Here is a 16,142-nt window from a genome sequence, read left to right as displayed (position 1 = left end):
TTTGGGGTTTTTGGGGGGAGGTCTCGGTGCCATCCTAAGGCTGCTGTGGGTCCTCCCGGCCGCCAGGGGGCGCCGCGCCGCGGCGCGTGCCCGCCCCCGTCACGCGCGCCGCTGGGCGCGGAGCGCTGAGGGCGGCGCGGAGGCCGCGGCCGGGCCGGGCCGAGTGAGGGGAGCGCCGGGGGCTCCGCCGGCCCCTTCCCCGTCCCTCGGGCAGCGCTTCCCTGCGGGAACCCCGGGCATGGAGACCGCGGGCCTTCCCACCAAGAAGTTGAGGTGAGTGGTGGGCGCGGAGGGGCGCAGGGCTGAGGGCGGCTCCGAAAAGTGGCCCCCGAGCGCTTACGTAAATCGGCGAGTATTAGCGAAACTTGCGTGCGTGCTTATTAGCGCAGAATTACACGAACTGGCGGCGTTGCGTAGTCATATGAAATAGAGGAGAAAAGCTGATTTTCTGGTTTGGAAGGTCGGTACTGGAGTGGTTCAGGGAGGCTTATGGGGCATTTCTGGGTGCTTGGGATTTCCCGGAGTTCTGTTAATGTGTAATGAGGGCACGAGCATCTGCACTTCTGTAATGTCTCGAACTTGTCACTTTCCGTGAGGAAGAAGAAGCTTGAATAAACATTGAGCTTCTGGTTTTACGGTGTTTTTACGATGTGTCTTCACTCTCTGTCGGTGTCCCGTCTGGGCTCGATTCCCTACAGAAACCTGCTTAGATGGGATTTGGGTAACAGCCTGTGACAGGAAAATTTAAACAGCCAAACTAACAAGCTGACAAGAGCTCAAAAAAGAGCTTAAAAAATCCTTTGAAGGCTTTATTATGAGCACTGTGACCCTGAGAAATTCTCCGCTATTGAGCCATTTGAGGATTAGCAGCGGTGATGCTAAATAATGACTTTAGTAGGTTGCTTGTATTTAGGACAGTGTTTGTTTCTACCTCCGAGATCTGTGTTTTTGTCAGTACTGTGGTCACTGGGCACCTTGAAGAACTGAATTTCTGTCTGTAATGACTGATGTCTTCAACATTATTTCAGTTTTGTTCTATCAGGTAATTGTCTTACAGAATTAGTAACTGGAGAGCTCCCAAGTGATACATCTCTGGTGGCAAAATTAGATCTGCAGCCTTCCTACTTTTTTTTTCCCCCTAGAAATTTGTTTAGGAGTAGCTTTTGTGTGAATTCAGCGCAGTCGTACAAAGATACACAATTAGTGAGGGAAATTATGTATCAATTTAATCTATTGTGCAAGGTTGTTTTCCAGCATTTCTGTATACATCACCTTGAGCAGGCAGTTGATTGTGGGATAAAAACACAGCCTTAACAATGGGTGTATTGATGGGATTCACTAATTATCAGTGTTTATAAGGTCATTATAGAACTCTAAGATGATGGAAAATTAACAGTTTATTATTTTTTAAGCCTATCTGTCGTGTAACAACACTGATGATAAAGTGAATCTCTTTTTAGAAGCTCTGGTGCTGAAATAACCATTCTGTAAAGAAACAGCAGTGCTGTGATGTGAATGTTGAGAGTGAGTGGCTTTGCTTGGTTCTGATCAGAACTCTGAATGTTTGGGAGCTGGGGATTACATTTCTCCTAGCCTGCAGACAGGCACATGATCGATTCAAATCAACAATAAATTCTTTAAAACCCTGAGCTCATCGAATTAACCACATTAAATCTATTATGAAAAAAAACAATTCACTGTGTGTGGTAGAACGTGATTGCAGCTTTTGTAACAACCCAGCGAGTGTGGTGGGAGCGCCACAGGTTGTTTTTTTTTTTCCAGCATTGCTGCACCTACATTTGTCCTTTTGTGTTGGAAGCAATGCTGAATCCCACAAGATCTGGAAACCCCTTATCAATCTCTTGACTTTAATGGGGCAGTCCTTCAGGGCGTAGCTTTACCTTGGAGCAGATGGCATCGCCGAGCAGCGAGGATGCATTCCAGCATTGCCAGGGGCTCTCCCTGAGCGACCTGGAGAGCGGGGCCAGCCTGCGCAGCCGCTCGGCCAGCCTCAGCAGCACCGGCTCCAGCGGCCGCCTGCAGCTCCGGCACAGGGTGGCACAGCTGATGGCCTGCGTGGAGGACATCAGCTCGGATGATGAGATCCACGAAGAAGTGTCTCGCACGCTGGATGAAGCTTTCCTCATCTGGGGGAAAAAGCTGAAGGATAAGTGGCAAGAATTCAGGTTTTGCTCCCTCCTGTTGGTTGTTTTCGTGGTGGTGTCGGGGCTGGCAAATGGATCTCTGGTTGATGAAAAGTGACAGAAGTTCTGTGGGGGAATTAGAACCTTCTTAGAGTTGGTTGTCTGTCCACATTTCAATTTTAGCATTGGTTTTATGTGGTTTCTGTTTGTTTTTAGACTACACTTAGTTACCTGGAATGTGGGCACAGCTTCTCCCCCTCCTGATGTCACAAGTTTACTTCAGCTCAACTCGATGGGCCCCACCACGGATATGTATGTTATAGGGTGAGTGGTATTAAAGAACTTGCTTTGTGAGTTTATTGCAAAACTGCTGGGTCTCAGCATGGTGTGTTTTGGGAGGGCTGTGTGATGTGAATCACTGCCTGGGAGATGGTTTAGCACTATTGCTACCAGAGGGTGAAGTCTAGCTTAGTCTAACTAACAGGGGACTAACTTAGATGATTTATAGCAGTTAGCTGCTGCTATGTGGTGACAGAATGCAGAATATTTTTTTTTTCTAAACACATAAAAAGTTTGGGATGCTAGTTTTTTTGCTAGCATGTTCATTTTGATATGAAAGTTACTGGAAATTCAGCATGTTTTAAGGGAATTAGTGCAAGCTTGTTAGGCACAATCTGCCACTGTGTTTTCCAAACTATGTTGAAATTGTGAAGTCCTGTCAGGTTTTTATAACACATCTTGAGTCTGGCATTGTCTTAAACTCTATCTTCAGGTGTATATAACCTCCTTTAATTTTGTTTTACTCAGTGTCAGATGTGTTAGATCTGTGTGTGGGTTAAACTGCTGAATGAAAAACTGAACAGCAAGAAATCTCAGGGGTTTGTGTTCTGCAAATTTCCTATGAATTCTGTCCAAACCAACTGGTGCAATGTGAGTAATTGTGATGTATTCAGCTTACAGGAGGTGAATTCAAAAATCACAAATTTTCTGTCTGACCTGGCATTTGATGATCCATGGAGCATTTTTTTCATGACTGTCTTGTCTCCCTTGGGATATATCAAGGTAATTATTTACACCACATTTAAGTGTCAGAGCACTGAAGGAAAAGTCTTAACTTTTTCTCTTCAGATTATCCATAAAAGAGAAGTTGATGGTGTTTTTGCAGGTGTCTGTCACTTCCATAGGTACACAGAGGTGATTCTTCATCACACCTGTGTTTTCCTGTTTTTCATGTGATGTGAACTCATACTGAACAGCATATTTCTTGTGGCCACAACATCTTTATCTCTCTCTTGTTTGTAGAAAAGTTTTTTGCTCTGTGCAATATTGGGGAACTGTATTGTGATGCTTCTAATGTAGTCTTGCACTATAAATATCCCAAGCAATGGCAGTGATTTTCATTAAGATTGGTAAGGCTCCTTTATTTGTTTTTTTTTTTCCTTTTTCCAATTTGTTTGCAGGTGAAAATAAATTTAATTGTGTACAACAGGATTTTAGTGGGTGTATATATTTACGTGAGGACTTAATTTTTGGTTGAAGACCTATAATGTTATATGGGAATTTAAAGATTTTGGGGTAATATCAGAGACATAAGAGCAGCTAAAGTACTGGCTATTTTAATAATGCCAACAATAACCGTAGGAAGATACCCTGAATTTCTCTAGTAAAGAGAAATTAAAAGCCTTTTGTAGTGATTTTCTAAACCAAGCACTATTTCTGGCTCATTTTGCTGAGGTGATTGCATTATCTGCATGCTAATCAGATTCAGTAGTTGTGCTGTTCTTTTAATTGTAATTAAACAAAACAAAGAACCCATTGGGAATTACAGAAAGGAAAAAAACCCACATTGTTCACTCTGGCCTAAGTAATTTCTGATAAAAATTCAAAATCTGGCCGTGGGCTGACATTCAGGCCCTGTATACACACAGTAAAAAGAATTCCTGCTGGTATGCCTGGCTGATTTTGAATTCTGATTTATAACAGAGGCAGTTTGGAGCACACTAATGAATGGCTGCTGCCACCTAATGGCTTTCAGCAGGACTTGATTAGCTCTAGTAATCAGGGGGAGCTGTCAGGCCGGGTCAAAATCAAACCAGGCAGCAAGGAAAGGTTATCCCAGGACTTAGGCAGGAATTTGGCTGAGCAGGAGAGGAGCACTTACCCCTTGGCTGACCTGTGATGAGGTTGGGTGTGGAGGGAGAGGTGTCATGCTTGGGACATTCTGTCCCCTGAGTAACAGGGTCTGTTTTCAGAGTGTTCAATTGGTCACAGTCAATTCTTCCACCATCCAAGGATCCCCTCTGTGCAAGGGCTTTGCTTGATTTGGCTCTAAGGGCTGGTGGCACTGGTGCTTGTTCCAGCAGGGGAGGGGTCAGTGCCTTGTTGTGTTCAGCTCCTGTGGCTCTTGAGAAATCTCTAGAGGCTGGCCACAGCAGAGTGAAATAAAGGAAATAAATAATAAAGGGACTGGAAGATCTTGGTACCTCATGAATGTAATTATGGAAAGGAGAATGCTGACTACTAAAATATTTATGCATCATTAGTAACTGCAGTCCATTGTTTCAGTATTCTGTGTGGTATTTTGTTGGGTTCAAGGACAATGAAAACATTAAAATATATTCTGAAATCATTTAATTCTGTAGATAGGGAGGCAAAGGAGGAATTCTGTTTTAAATTTTGGGCTGATTTTTTTGTGCTTCTCTAGCAGTATGTATAGTCAGTTTTATTCTAATGTAGTCTTTTTCTAAATTAATCCAGCATAAAATTGAACTACAGTTAATTTCAGTATTTCAATGCCTGTACAGTAATTCAACTACAGCATTTCAATGCCTGTATTTTAAATTGAATCATAATCATTAAAACAAACACAATGAATTTTGTGTCTCATGCCAGGATCATTGTAAAGTCCATAAATGTTCAATGAAGGACGTCTTTATTAGACTATTTCCACACACACAAACCAAAAAAAACCCAAACCACAAAAACCCCGTGTCTTATGTGCTCTCTAAGTGTTTGGTAAATCAGTTTTTACAGGCACTGCAAGGCAGAAGTTTCTGCTGTTTGCAGCTCATTGTTTTTGCAGGTGCCTGGAATTGACTGCTGTGCTTTTGAAGGCATTTAGAATATTTAATGATCTGCTCAAGGCTGCTTCAGTTGGAAAAACTTGCTGCTGTTGGAGGACTTGTAGGTGTGAGCTTTTAGGTGAAAAGTGAAGGATTTGGTCCTTCATGAACAGGATTCTTGAAGGCAGAAACAAGAGGCTGGTGAGGCAGAAGAAAAGTCTTTCAAGAGGTTTGGGCAGGTGCATGTTTTGAGATCGACTTCAGATTGAAATATAATGTTGGAACTGTGTTAATTAGCTGAGGAATTGATCAGATTTGTTTATAAGGAATATGTTTTTCACAGCACTGAAATGAGTCTGCATTTACTGTGCCCCAGTATTGAGGCCAGGCTTGGCGAGGGAGTTGCATGACTTCTGCTGTGGCCTTCTTCACCTAAAAGCTCCTGTGAAGTAAGCCCAAGGAACTGCTGGAAATGACCATTCCTTCTTTTCTATCTCCCCAGCTCTCCTCAGTTCGCCTGCAGGGGTTGCTGCTTCTGATCTTTGTGAAGCACGTGCACCTTCCCTTCATCCGGGACATCCACACCCACTACACCCGCACAGGCCTCTATGGGTACTGGGTAAGGACTGCCTGAGGGGTGTTCACTGCTCACTGCTGGTGCTCTGTGCCTCTCCATGGTCCCTGCTGGGGCACAGGAGATGTGGTTTAATTAAAAATTAATAACCTGACAAGCAGACTCATTTGTTTGAACCTCGTGCGCAGCACAGACCATAATTTCAGATTTCAGTTTATTTGCTGATACGCAACAAGTTGTGTAGAAAGAAATTGTACTGATTTCAATCTTAATTGCAAGATTTCAAAGGTTCTAGGTGGTGTTAGTTACATTTGCAGGCACTGACTGCAGTTTCAGGGAATGCTGTTCATCTTCCATCCCAGGGGAACAAAGGAGGAGTCAGCGTCCGCATGTCCCTCTATGGGCACACGATCTGTTTCATGAACTGCCACTTGCCTGCTCACATGGAGAACACAGAGCAGCGCCTGGACGACTTTGAGAAAATTCTGGAAACGCAGTTTGAAGGAGAGGATATTCCAAGTCCCTTGGATCATGAGTGAGTTGTTCACTCAGTTCTGTGTTGTTTTTATCTATTATAGGGTGAACTCTTGCAATGAAGAGTTTTGGGTTTGGATTTTTTGTCCATCATTTTATTTTAAATGTCCCTTCAGCCTTGACCCTGAACCCTGGGAGGATAGAATAACCTGAAAGACAGATGTCTGTTTTACAAGAGTGTTCTCTTCCAGTCTCTAATTACATTTATTTGTTAGCATATAGACTGTACATGTCATGCAGGAAAGCTTTAGAAGCTAAAGCCTGTTTATACCAAAAATCCTTTAGGTTGCTGTTAAGTGTTCAGAGATGTAAGATGCAGGAGAAGTTAATATTCAGGCAGTAATAAGCAAGCAGCAAGAATGCAAGGGACTTAATTTACTGTTTCAATTACTTCACTTTTTTTTGTTGTTTTGTTTAGCAGCAGGTTGTCCCTGTGTAAGCTTATCTATAACTACTTAATGTTTGTATTTAAGCTGTTTACATTAAGTAATAAAAGTGATTAGAGCACCTAATTAGAGTAATGGCTAATATTCTGTCTAATTCTTCCCTTGAGTTAATAGATTCATATCAATCTTCCTTGTTTGATGCATCTTGGTTTGGTTTTAAGGCTTCTCTTCTGGTTTGGAGACCTAAACTTCCGGATAGCAGATTATGGGATACACTTTATCAGAGAATCAATCAATAACAAGCGTTTAAGTCTGCTCTGGGAAAAGGACCAGGTGGGTTGGCTCAGTCTCTTTGAGGGTTTGGTTTTGGTTTTAATGCACACAAACACAACGTGGTAGTTAAATTACACCTTGAGCTTCTAATTTCTGTTAAAGAACACAAACTCAGAGCAGTCATGAGGTGGAACATGAGGTGGTCATAAGCCCCAGTTAATTGCAAACTTTTTCTGCTTTTGTGCAGTTTCTTACTCATTTGCAATGCTCATGTTTGACTGGAGATTTCTTTGAACTTCATGTCTTGTCAGTTGTTCCTCACCTTTATCTCTTCTCTTCTCCCAAGAATTCTTTTTAAGACAACCTTATTCTGGATGCTTTGGGTAGAATTGCCTCTAAACATTTAGATGGATTGTGTCAAGTTCTGGCTATAACAAAGAGGCCCTTCTAAATCTACCTTTCCAGTGTTGTACTGACTGCAATGTTGAATTCTTGGAAGATGCTTTCCCAAGCATCCTTTAAGCTCTGATTTTTTAAACAGAATCTTTAAAAGTGACTTTTTATTTCTGCAGTTAAATATGGCAAAAAAGCGGGAAGCATTTCTGAAGGAATTCAAAGAGGGTCCTCTGCAGTTTAAGCCCACCTACAAGTTTGACCTTGACTCGGAGGTCTATGACACAAGGTAAAAGATAAAATGAGTTTAGAGGTGGAATATAAGAGTGAATGTGGTGCTTGGTTAAATATCACTTCAATAATCAGCAAACTTGAATTTCCTGTGTGTACTGGGGTTGTTGAGCTGTTCTGTTAGGCTTGGATTGATCAAATCTGAATAAATCAATATTTTTGGCTGAAGAAGCTGGGGTCTGCTGACTGTATGAAGGAAATAATGAAACAACCCAGCTGCCTTTATGGAAAGATCAGATTAACAAAATAAATGAGCACTTGTTTAAGCTACTTTTGTTTTGTTCTTTCCTACTAAAAGTGCTCATTGGTTGTCAAAAAGGAGCAAAAGAATAATTGTCCGTCATTTTTGCTTCCCTTCTCTGTTTAAGCATTTCATTTGATATGCTGGTATTTGAAAAATTAATGTATATTTGTCTTTATTGATTATTTTTAAGTTGAAGATGGAGTATCTTAAATTTCCAAAGTTTTTCTGTGATATTAAAGTCTGTTTGTTTAGTCTTATGTTTCCACAGAAGGATAAGTTCCTGTCCAAACAGGGTTTTGTACTGATCTTTTTCTTTACTTCCAGAGAACAGAAGTCCCTGTTTTGGTTTAAGTAAGAAGAGAACTTTCTGAATTTTGTAGTTTTTTAAAATATTTCAGAATCAAAGCAAGGCTCTGTCTGAACTTCTGCTTTGATTTTTTGTGAAATATTTGAAAATCAGATGACAGCTGATTTTCTTTAGGGATTTTCTTAACCTGTCTGAAAACTGCAGTGTTATCTACTCTGCTGTTGCACTTAGTATTGGAAGTTTATTCATGTGGACCCAAAGACGTTTTTCTTCCTAATTTAATATAATGAGATGTAATGGGACCAACAGTAAATCCACCCAACAAAAAAAGACTTAAAATAATCCAAACTTGGACATTTTACAAATGATTCATAGCCTGGTTGTCTGTATTGGCTGATTTAGAGAACAAAAAGTGTGGTTACACATTCTGTGTGCATCCCACTGCTGTTCAAGCTACCAGAGAGACACTGCTCAGATGGGGTGACCAGCAAGAGCTCAAGGCAAGCACCCTGCAAAAGTTGCTTTTACTGAAGCCCAGAGAATTTTATTTTTGATATTCCTTCAGTGTGAATTCTGAGGGTTTGTTTCCCATCTAATACTCCATTTTCTCTAAAACAGTGAGTTTTACCTTAAGCTGTTCTTTTGATATTTTCCTGCACAGCAGAGCAGACATCTGGCATCTCCTAAAGATTTCTGTCTGTTTATAGAATTACTGCAGTAAGTGGGATAAGAGCCCTTAGTCATTTCAAATCTTTCCACTTTATTAAAGGGTAGGAAGGGGTAAAACAAAATTATGTTGACTATTGAACTAAATGGCCTTGGTTTTGATATTTAAATGGACAGTTTTCCTTACACATCCTGCTTTTAACTTCCATAATCCAATCCAGTCCATTCTAATTCCTCTTCCATAGGGTATGATCTTTTCTCCATTTCAATTTGAAGTGATCCACCCATCCAGAGAGTTGCTGTTAAGCCTTCCTCCCACTACAGAGAGAACCACAGAGGGCTCATGTCCTCTGGTGTAATTGATATGGTATAAAAGGAAACTCTGCATTGTGATAACAGTTTGATATATAGTACAGTTGCAGGCACAACTTCCTTGATTATGGAATTTTGAAAGCCTGTTATGAGACAGCAGTAGCTTGCAAACCTGAAATGCAGGCTGGTACAATTTAGAGGAACTTCTAAATAAAGCATTGCGGTGGTACCTGTGATTACCATAAGCTTCCCAAGTTTGTCCTGTCTTGTGTTGTTAAAAGAAACTTGCTCTCAAATATTTTGAATAATTTCAAATGTCATTCAGACTCTTCCTACATATTCCTTATGTTTGCACCCTCATTTCTCAGAATATCTGTACGTTTGGAGCCTGGGGCAGTTGTTATTATCTCTAAATTCATGCATGTTTTTACAGGGTTTTAGGAGAAAGTATCATTTCCTGTATGAAGCCAACTAACCCACTGAAAGGTCCTTCTCCCCTTCATTTTACTCCTCTTTCAGAAAGCCATGATCTGTGCTGAATGGAGTTCAAATTAAGGAAACGTTGCTTGTAAAACACATTAATCAGAGCTGTAAAATGAAGCTTGGATATGATTGCCTCCTTTTATTAATATGTATCTCACAGTCTTTGAACTCTGAGTAGATTTTGCACAGCATTCTTAGATTTTGGCAACTTGTTTCTCTGCTCATTTCACTTTTTACCTTACTTTTTTCAGTGAGAAGAAAAGAAAGCCAGCATGGACAGATAGAATTCTATGGAAAGTGAAAAATCTCGGTGAGGTTGCATCAAAAGAAGGCGAATTCCCTGAAGAAGAGAACCCAATTTCTGTTACTCTGAATAACTATCTCAGTCACATGAGCTATGGCATCAGTGATCACAAACCTGTCACAGGAACTTTCAAGCTTGAGGTGCTGTCCCAGTTACGTTGTTAAGAAAAAGTTTGTTTTACTCAGTGTTGCCTTACAGCAGCTGATTTCCTAAACCATAATCTCTCCTTCATTCTGATCATAGTGAAGGCAGCAAATTGCTGTCAGGTTATTTCCAGTCAGTTAAAGATTCCCACAGGTGGAAATTGTAGCAGAGAATAACTTGAGAAGAATAACTGAAAGAATAACAGGCTTGACTGAGTTTAAACTCTGTTTTTTTTTGTGTAGATGAAGCCTCTTGTCTCAGATCCATTGGTCATGCTGAATCCTGAGGGTGAGTGGAGTGTAGAGCACGATGTTCTCATCCACTACTCCGCGGCGCCTGAACTCCCCAGCAGTGCTTGGGACTGGATTGGGCTCTTCCAGGTAGTGTTACCTCATCGTGGCTCTGCAGCAAAGATGGGGAATGTGGCTGCAGGAGGTCCTTGAGAGTTTTAGAGCACTGATTCCTGCTAGTGTAGAACTCTGTGAAATAGCTGTGTGCTTGACTGCCGTTAGTTTCTGTGTGATGACAGTTTAGCTCTACAGCATATGAGTTCTTCCACACCCTTTAAATTCTCTGCTAAGGCGATCTGGTTGTTTATTGAAGTAAAATGTTGCAGAAGCTTTGGAAAGGAGTTGATGCAACAAAAATAAGAGTAAATGGAAGGGTGAGAGAACAGAGAAGTCCCACCCTGTCAGAAACAGAAGATGTGTACATGCCCCCAAAATGTTTTGATCCTAAGAGTGTTTTAATTACTTCAGTGAAACAGTAAACGTCTCTCACAACTTTGTTATGGCTTTTGCTTCCATCAGGAAGCTGATAGTTTGTATCTTTCTCTACAGGTGACTTTCAAGCATGTGAAGGATTATGTTACTTATGCTTGGGTGGAAGATGATGAAATTTCTTCCAATGGAAACAGTAAACAAGTCAGTTGTATTTTCTCCTAATGTAGTTTTCCATAGAGTAGCATTTGAGGTCTGTTCCATATCCCCTTTCCCTCAGGGGTTCTGTGTCCTCTTCCCAGTTGAAGCTAATTTGGAACAATATTATTGTTTAAAATCCTTCTTCCTAATTCTTCCCATTGAATCTTTTGGTCTCTCTTTAAAAACTGCTGTCTGCTGTAAAGCCTTCTGGTAGTGATTACCTAAAGTGATTTAAACAAAAAAAAAAAAATCCCACTTATTTTGATGCAAATTATAAATATCCAGAGATACTTATCTGAACAAATAGAAGTTGAAATTGGGAACGGTGGCTCCTTGGGACAGGAGCAAACCAAGCTTGTGGAGTGCTCTGTTGTTGCCACCAGGAGGCAGCTCCACTCCCTCTGCTGCTCTCTGGCTTTGGCCCTTCCAGCCACTCTGGGTCTCTTTTCCCTTGTCACTGAACCAAGCCAGTCTGCTGACATGGTGAAGGATATTCCTCTCCTCCCTGATTTAATTTTCAGATGGTTTCCTGAGTTATTTCTGTCCCCATCCGTTTTAGCTTACGTTTTAAAACGTGCTTATAAATAGCAAATACCGATTTTGATGGTGTCCTGAAGGGCTTTTTTGTAAACTTCTTTTTCTGTGGAAATTGCTCATTGCCTGTTCTTATTCTTGCCAGGTTTACATGAGTGCTTCAGAAATACCCAAGACAGGAGGAGAATTTTTGCTTTGTTATTATAGCAATAACTTGCAGTCAATAGTTGGCATCAGTGAACCTTTTCAGGTAATACATTAGGAGGCATTGATTAATGTTGATGTGATTTTTTTTTTAATTACTTCATTGGTTTTCATATGCATCTGAACATAACTGTGTTAATCTTTGGGAAGGTGGCAGCAGATGGAATCTTAAAAATTATATGTCCTGGCTAAAAAGAATTTGCTGATGTGCTGAAAGACTCTGAGTAACTGTTACAGCATCACACAGCAGTGAAACAAGACAGGTTTCTCTCCCTCACTGTTAGGTCCCCAGTTTCTGTAAAGATGACAATTCAAGTGCTGCCAAAATTCTGGCAGGTTGTAAGTGAGCTCTTTGTGCTCCATTCTGTGATTTGCACCCAAGTGTTTCCTGTAAATTGTCACTTGAATTTGGGAAGGATGAGACAGCTGGACTCAAGTTATTTAATTACCAGGCTCTGTTTAATTTCTGCAAGGATGACTTAACCTGCCCAAACAAGTTGAACTGACCAAGCATTGCTGCTTCTACACAAGCACTGTTTTTTCCAGAATAATTTTGTTTGTGCATAATTTTCCCTGCTGCCATGGCTATGCTCATGTGCTGGGGAATCTTTGAAATAGGAATTCTGCATTGTTGATGACGAGGATGAAGGGGTTTTAGAAGACTCTGGAACCTCAGTGTCTTAGGGGATATAATAATGAAAGTTAATGGGCTGGCTGGTATCTCATTTCTATTTTATACTATTATATATTTTTTTAGGTATTCTGTTCCTATGTTTCTCTGTACAGGTGAGAAACACGGCAGAGTGGAGTATTTGTGTTGTCTCTGAGCTCGGTATCTATCAGAGATTCTGCAGAATTGTTGCCTTTATTTTTGCATGACATTTAATGTTTTGATATCACTATAGTGGATTTTTACTAGATTTTTTAATCGTCTCAATTTTTAGCAAGCACGGCAGACTTCTTTATATAATGGTATGGCTAATACAGAGCAACACAGTGATTTTGAATTGTTAATTTGGTTTTTATCCTGTTTTTCCTCCTAGATTCAGCCTAGCCAAACACCAATAGAAAAGGATGTGCCAGAGGAGGAGAGCAGTTGGCGGCAGAAACCTGACAATCCAGAATCAGATGGTGATTCTGAAAATAGAAAGGACATTTAATGGTCCTGGTTCAGCAGTCAGATGATTCTTTTTGTCTTAGTGATTGTAAGCTTTTGCTCTTAGAAGATGGAGTAAGACAGGTAGGAATGTTTGGAAGCTCGTAGAAGATAATTTATTGTGGAAATGGTTATTTTTATTCTGGGGAGAGTAACTCTCTTGCACTGGATGAGAACTGTAAAATAGCACTTAAGGAATGCTGTATGTTTTAAGGTGATAGACATTTCTGATGCAATGATTTAACCTAAGGAAGTTGCAATGTTTAATAGGTTTATAGGCCTGTTCCTTTTTTTGTAGAGGATATTTTATTTACGATGCAATACTTATTATGCTGTAACCACTTAATAATTGATTTCCAAACTTTGAGTTTAAATGAAGTTATTTAAAAATTATTTATTAGATACAGCTAGTTAGCTTGTTTTGAAATCTTATTTGACTTAGAGATGTAAGCTAATTACCTTTTGGGAAACACCAGTGACAACAGGTGACATGAAAAACAAAATCTTTGGAGTGTGTAAACTCTCCTTTGGTAGATCCTTCTCTTCATGCCTTACTGAAGAACTCTTTGTAGGATTTTCAATTTCTGATTCTTCCAAATTGAAATACATTTATCAAAATGCACTATTCATGATTTTTGAAATTCTTATTTTATAAAACAATTAAGCAATTTGCCCATTGCCTTTACCCCCCTTATTAAAAAACATAAACCCATTTTTATACCAGTCCCTGGCTTGGAGTGAGCCAGGATCCCACAACTTCTGAGGGATATTGCAGAAATTGAGAAATGCTTTAGCATAGATGAGCAACCCACGGTTGATGATTTGGCATAATATTTGAAAATTGTAAATCTCTTCAATTTATAGCAATCAGTCTGCAAACTTTCTGTTTTTCTAGAGGTGCTCAGACCTTTCTGTATCCTGTGCACTTGAGGGTGGAGAATGGAATAGAAATTTCTTGTACCTTTAGGAACCTGAAAGGTAGTTAGCTTCTGAAAGGGTCTTGTTTCTTGGTGAGGAAATAGAGATCTTTGGAAAGGATAGGAAAGGGCACCAACATTCCACAGAATCTCAGTCTGCAGTGCTGGGACAGAGCACTTTGAGTCTCCCATGCTCTGTACCCACAGCTCCCTCCCAGGTGTGGTGAGCAGAGTTAGTCACTCCTCGCTGGCACAGGGATGGAAAAGAGCAGGTTTGGTTCAGGTGGAAGAGCAAGGGATGTTGGGATGTTCGTGCTGGAATTCTGCTTCAGAACTGAGTGGATTCCTTTTTGCTCTTTTTCTCAAAGCCTTATTTTCTTCAGGGTTGTTTTGAGATAGAAAGTTAACAGCTTGATAGGATATTTGTTTTGCTTTTATCATTCACTGTATAAAACCTTTTGAGGTCCAGGTGTCTTTGTGTCCTGTTGAAGCTCTGGCATAGGTTTCTGGTTAGGTAGTTGCAGTGGGCTTTAGGAACACTTGGCCTCTGTAGGTTTTAATTGTATCTCAGCTTGATGCTTAGTGTTGGGAATACTTGGTGAGTAGTGAGGGCAGGTTCAGAGGATACTGTGTTCATTGCATGGATTAACACTGCCTTGAGGTTTACAGTTTGTACATTCCTGTTACACTTTGGAACCATATTAGAAACAATTTTCCCATTTATACTGGTCTCCCAAGAATTTGTTTTGCACTGAATCTTTCAGATATGTGACTTCTCATGGCAATTAGGGCATCAGACAAACCCCTGCTTTGAACTGCAGTACTTTCTGCAGTTCCTGAGCTGTGCTCTGTCTCTGGTTTCACTCGTGTAACTCTGACCATCCTCCACGCAAGGAGATTCTCTGGAGAGCCCGAAGAGCAGTGGGCTTTGAATTCCAGACCACAGCTGGCCATTTACTGTGGACCAAGATCCAGTTTCTTCTAAGCAGGGTGCATCTGCTGGGCAGGAGCAGCTCAGAGGGAGCCATGCAGCCTCTTTTTAGGGGCGAGACACTCGAGATGCTTTGTGTTTGTGGGAGCTGAGAGCCCTCTGTCACTGGACACAGAAGCTGCATTTTGTAAACTGATCCTTTGAACCACGGGACTTCCCGGAAAATGCCCCCAGCAGCTGGGATTGGAGCTGCTTGTGTGTAAGGAGGATGCTGCACAGAACTCTGCACTTCTTTCTTCAGTATTATGCACACAGAGGCACTTTTGTTTACTACTGTTACCTATGGTAGCTTTTCAAACTATTCCATGACCTGTAATGATGCAATTTCTGATGAAATTTATCTTTTCTTAAAACACCTTTAATTGGATGTTATAATCACTGGAAATGTTTTTATACTCATGTGTTTTTCTTTTCATGTACCTCTGAAATAAATCCTGGCAGTGAAGTGTTGTGCATGGCCTCTGTTAATTTGAGAAGGAACAGATTGGTTTGGGTGGGGAGGATTAATTTGTAACCTTTCTCCAAGGAACTTGTTTTGGTCATGTTTGAGACACAAAGTATTTTAAAAGGAAATCAGTAACACCCTATGGTAGGGCTTGGGCTGCAAAAGAAGAGCAAGGATAAATGCTATTTTTCCTTTGGACAAAGCAGATTAATGTATTTTTTTCCCTGTTTCAGTTAATCCAGTATTAAATGGTCTTGTGGTTTTGCAGTTTCTGTCCCTCTTCCCCATTGAGGTTTTGACATTTTCCTTGTAAAAATGCCCAGACCACTTGACATTGTTTCTTAATTTTTGAGAACAGGTTCTTCTAATTTCACTTTATCACAGTGAATTTTTAATGGTGTGATTCGAGGTATCTCTTTTGCCTTTATGAAAGATCTGCTAAATTATGCATCATATTTTAAATGTTGTATATTTTGATATATATTTACACTCGATTTCCATCTAAGGATAACTTTTCCTAACTCCCTGCTGTTGGGGAATTAATTTTCAAATGGGAGCTGTATATCCCAAGGAATGTTATCCAGTCTAGCCTCATTTAACTCCCATATATTTCTGGTTGCTGGCTAACCTCAGGATGTGCAGTGTATCATTGCACACAGATAGTACAGCTCTGTGTAAACAGGAAATATTTCTAAGATGTCTTGCATGTTTGTGAGACCCTAAAAATACGTTCTGATAAAGACCATTGTTTCTACTACCACTGCTTCCTTCTCTGCTCTTGGACACTGAGTGACACTCAGATGAACTTGTCTCAATTAATATACTGCAGTGGAAAGGCCAGTTGAACAAAGCTGGAGT

The 16,142-nt window shown here is 40.5% G+C and overlaps 1 protein-coding gene across 4 annotated transcripts; it reads left to right on the top strand.

Annotated features, from left to right (window-relative positions):
- Nucleotides 1-114: 114 nt before the first annotated feature.
- INPP5K (inositol polyphosphate-5-phosphatase K) lies at nt 115-15,284 on the top strand. Of its 4 annotated transcripts, XM_053995455.1 has the most exons (14): nt 115-273; nt 1,783-2,186; nt 2,361-2,468; nt 3,098-3,206; nt 5,709-5,825; nt 6,143-6,315; nt 6,922-7,033; nt 7,546-7,655; nt 9,921-10,113; nt 10,360-10,497; nt 10,957-11,040; nt 11,717-11,821; nt 12,533-12,561; nt 12,819-12,924. In XM_053995455.1, the coding sequence occupies exons 2-14, from the start codon at nt 1,912-1,914 to the stop codon at nt 12,841-12,843; spliced, it is 1,578 nt and encodes a 525-aa protein (XP_053851430.1). In that variant the 5' UTR covers nt 115-273; nt 1,783-1,911; the 3' UTR covers nt 12,844-12,924. The 4 variants fall into 4 exon arrangements, with proteins under 4 accessions (XP_053851430.1, XP_053851429.1, XP_053851431.1 ...); XM_053995454.1 differs by lacking the exon at nt 12,533-12,561 and having other exon boundaries at nt 12,819-15,284; XM_053995456.1 differs by lacking the exons at nt 1,783-2,186; nt 12,533-12,561 and having other exon boundaries at nt 118-273; nt 12,819-15,284.
- Nucleotides 15,285-16,142: the final 858 nt, after the last annotated feature.

The sequence above is a fragment of the Vidua macroura genome, chromosome 20, assembly GCF_024509145.1.
Source record: "Vidua macroura isolate BioBank_ID:100142 chromosome 20, ASM2450914v1, whole genome shotgun sequence".
NCBI lineage: Eukaryota > Metazoa > Chordata > Aves > Passeriformes > Viduidae > Vidua > Vidua macroura.
The sequence above is the reverse complement of the archived record's forward strand: the minus strand, read 5'-3'. Positions and strand labels throughout refer to the sequence as shown.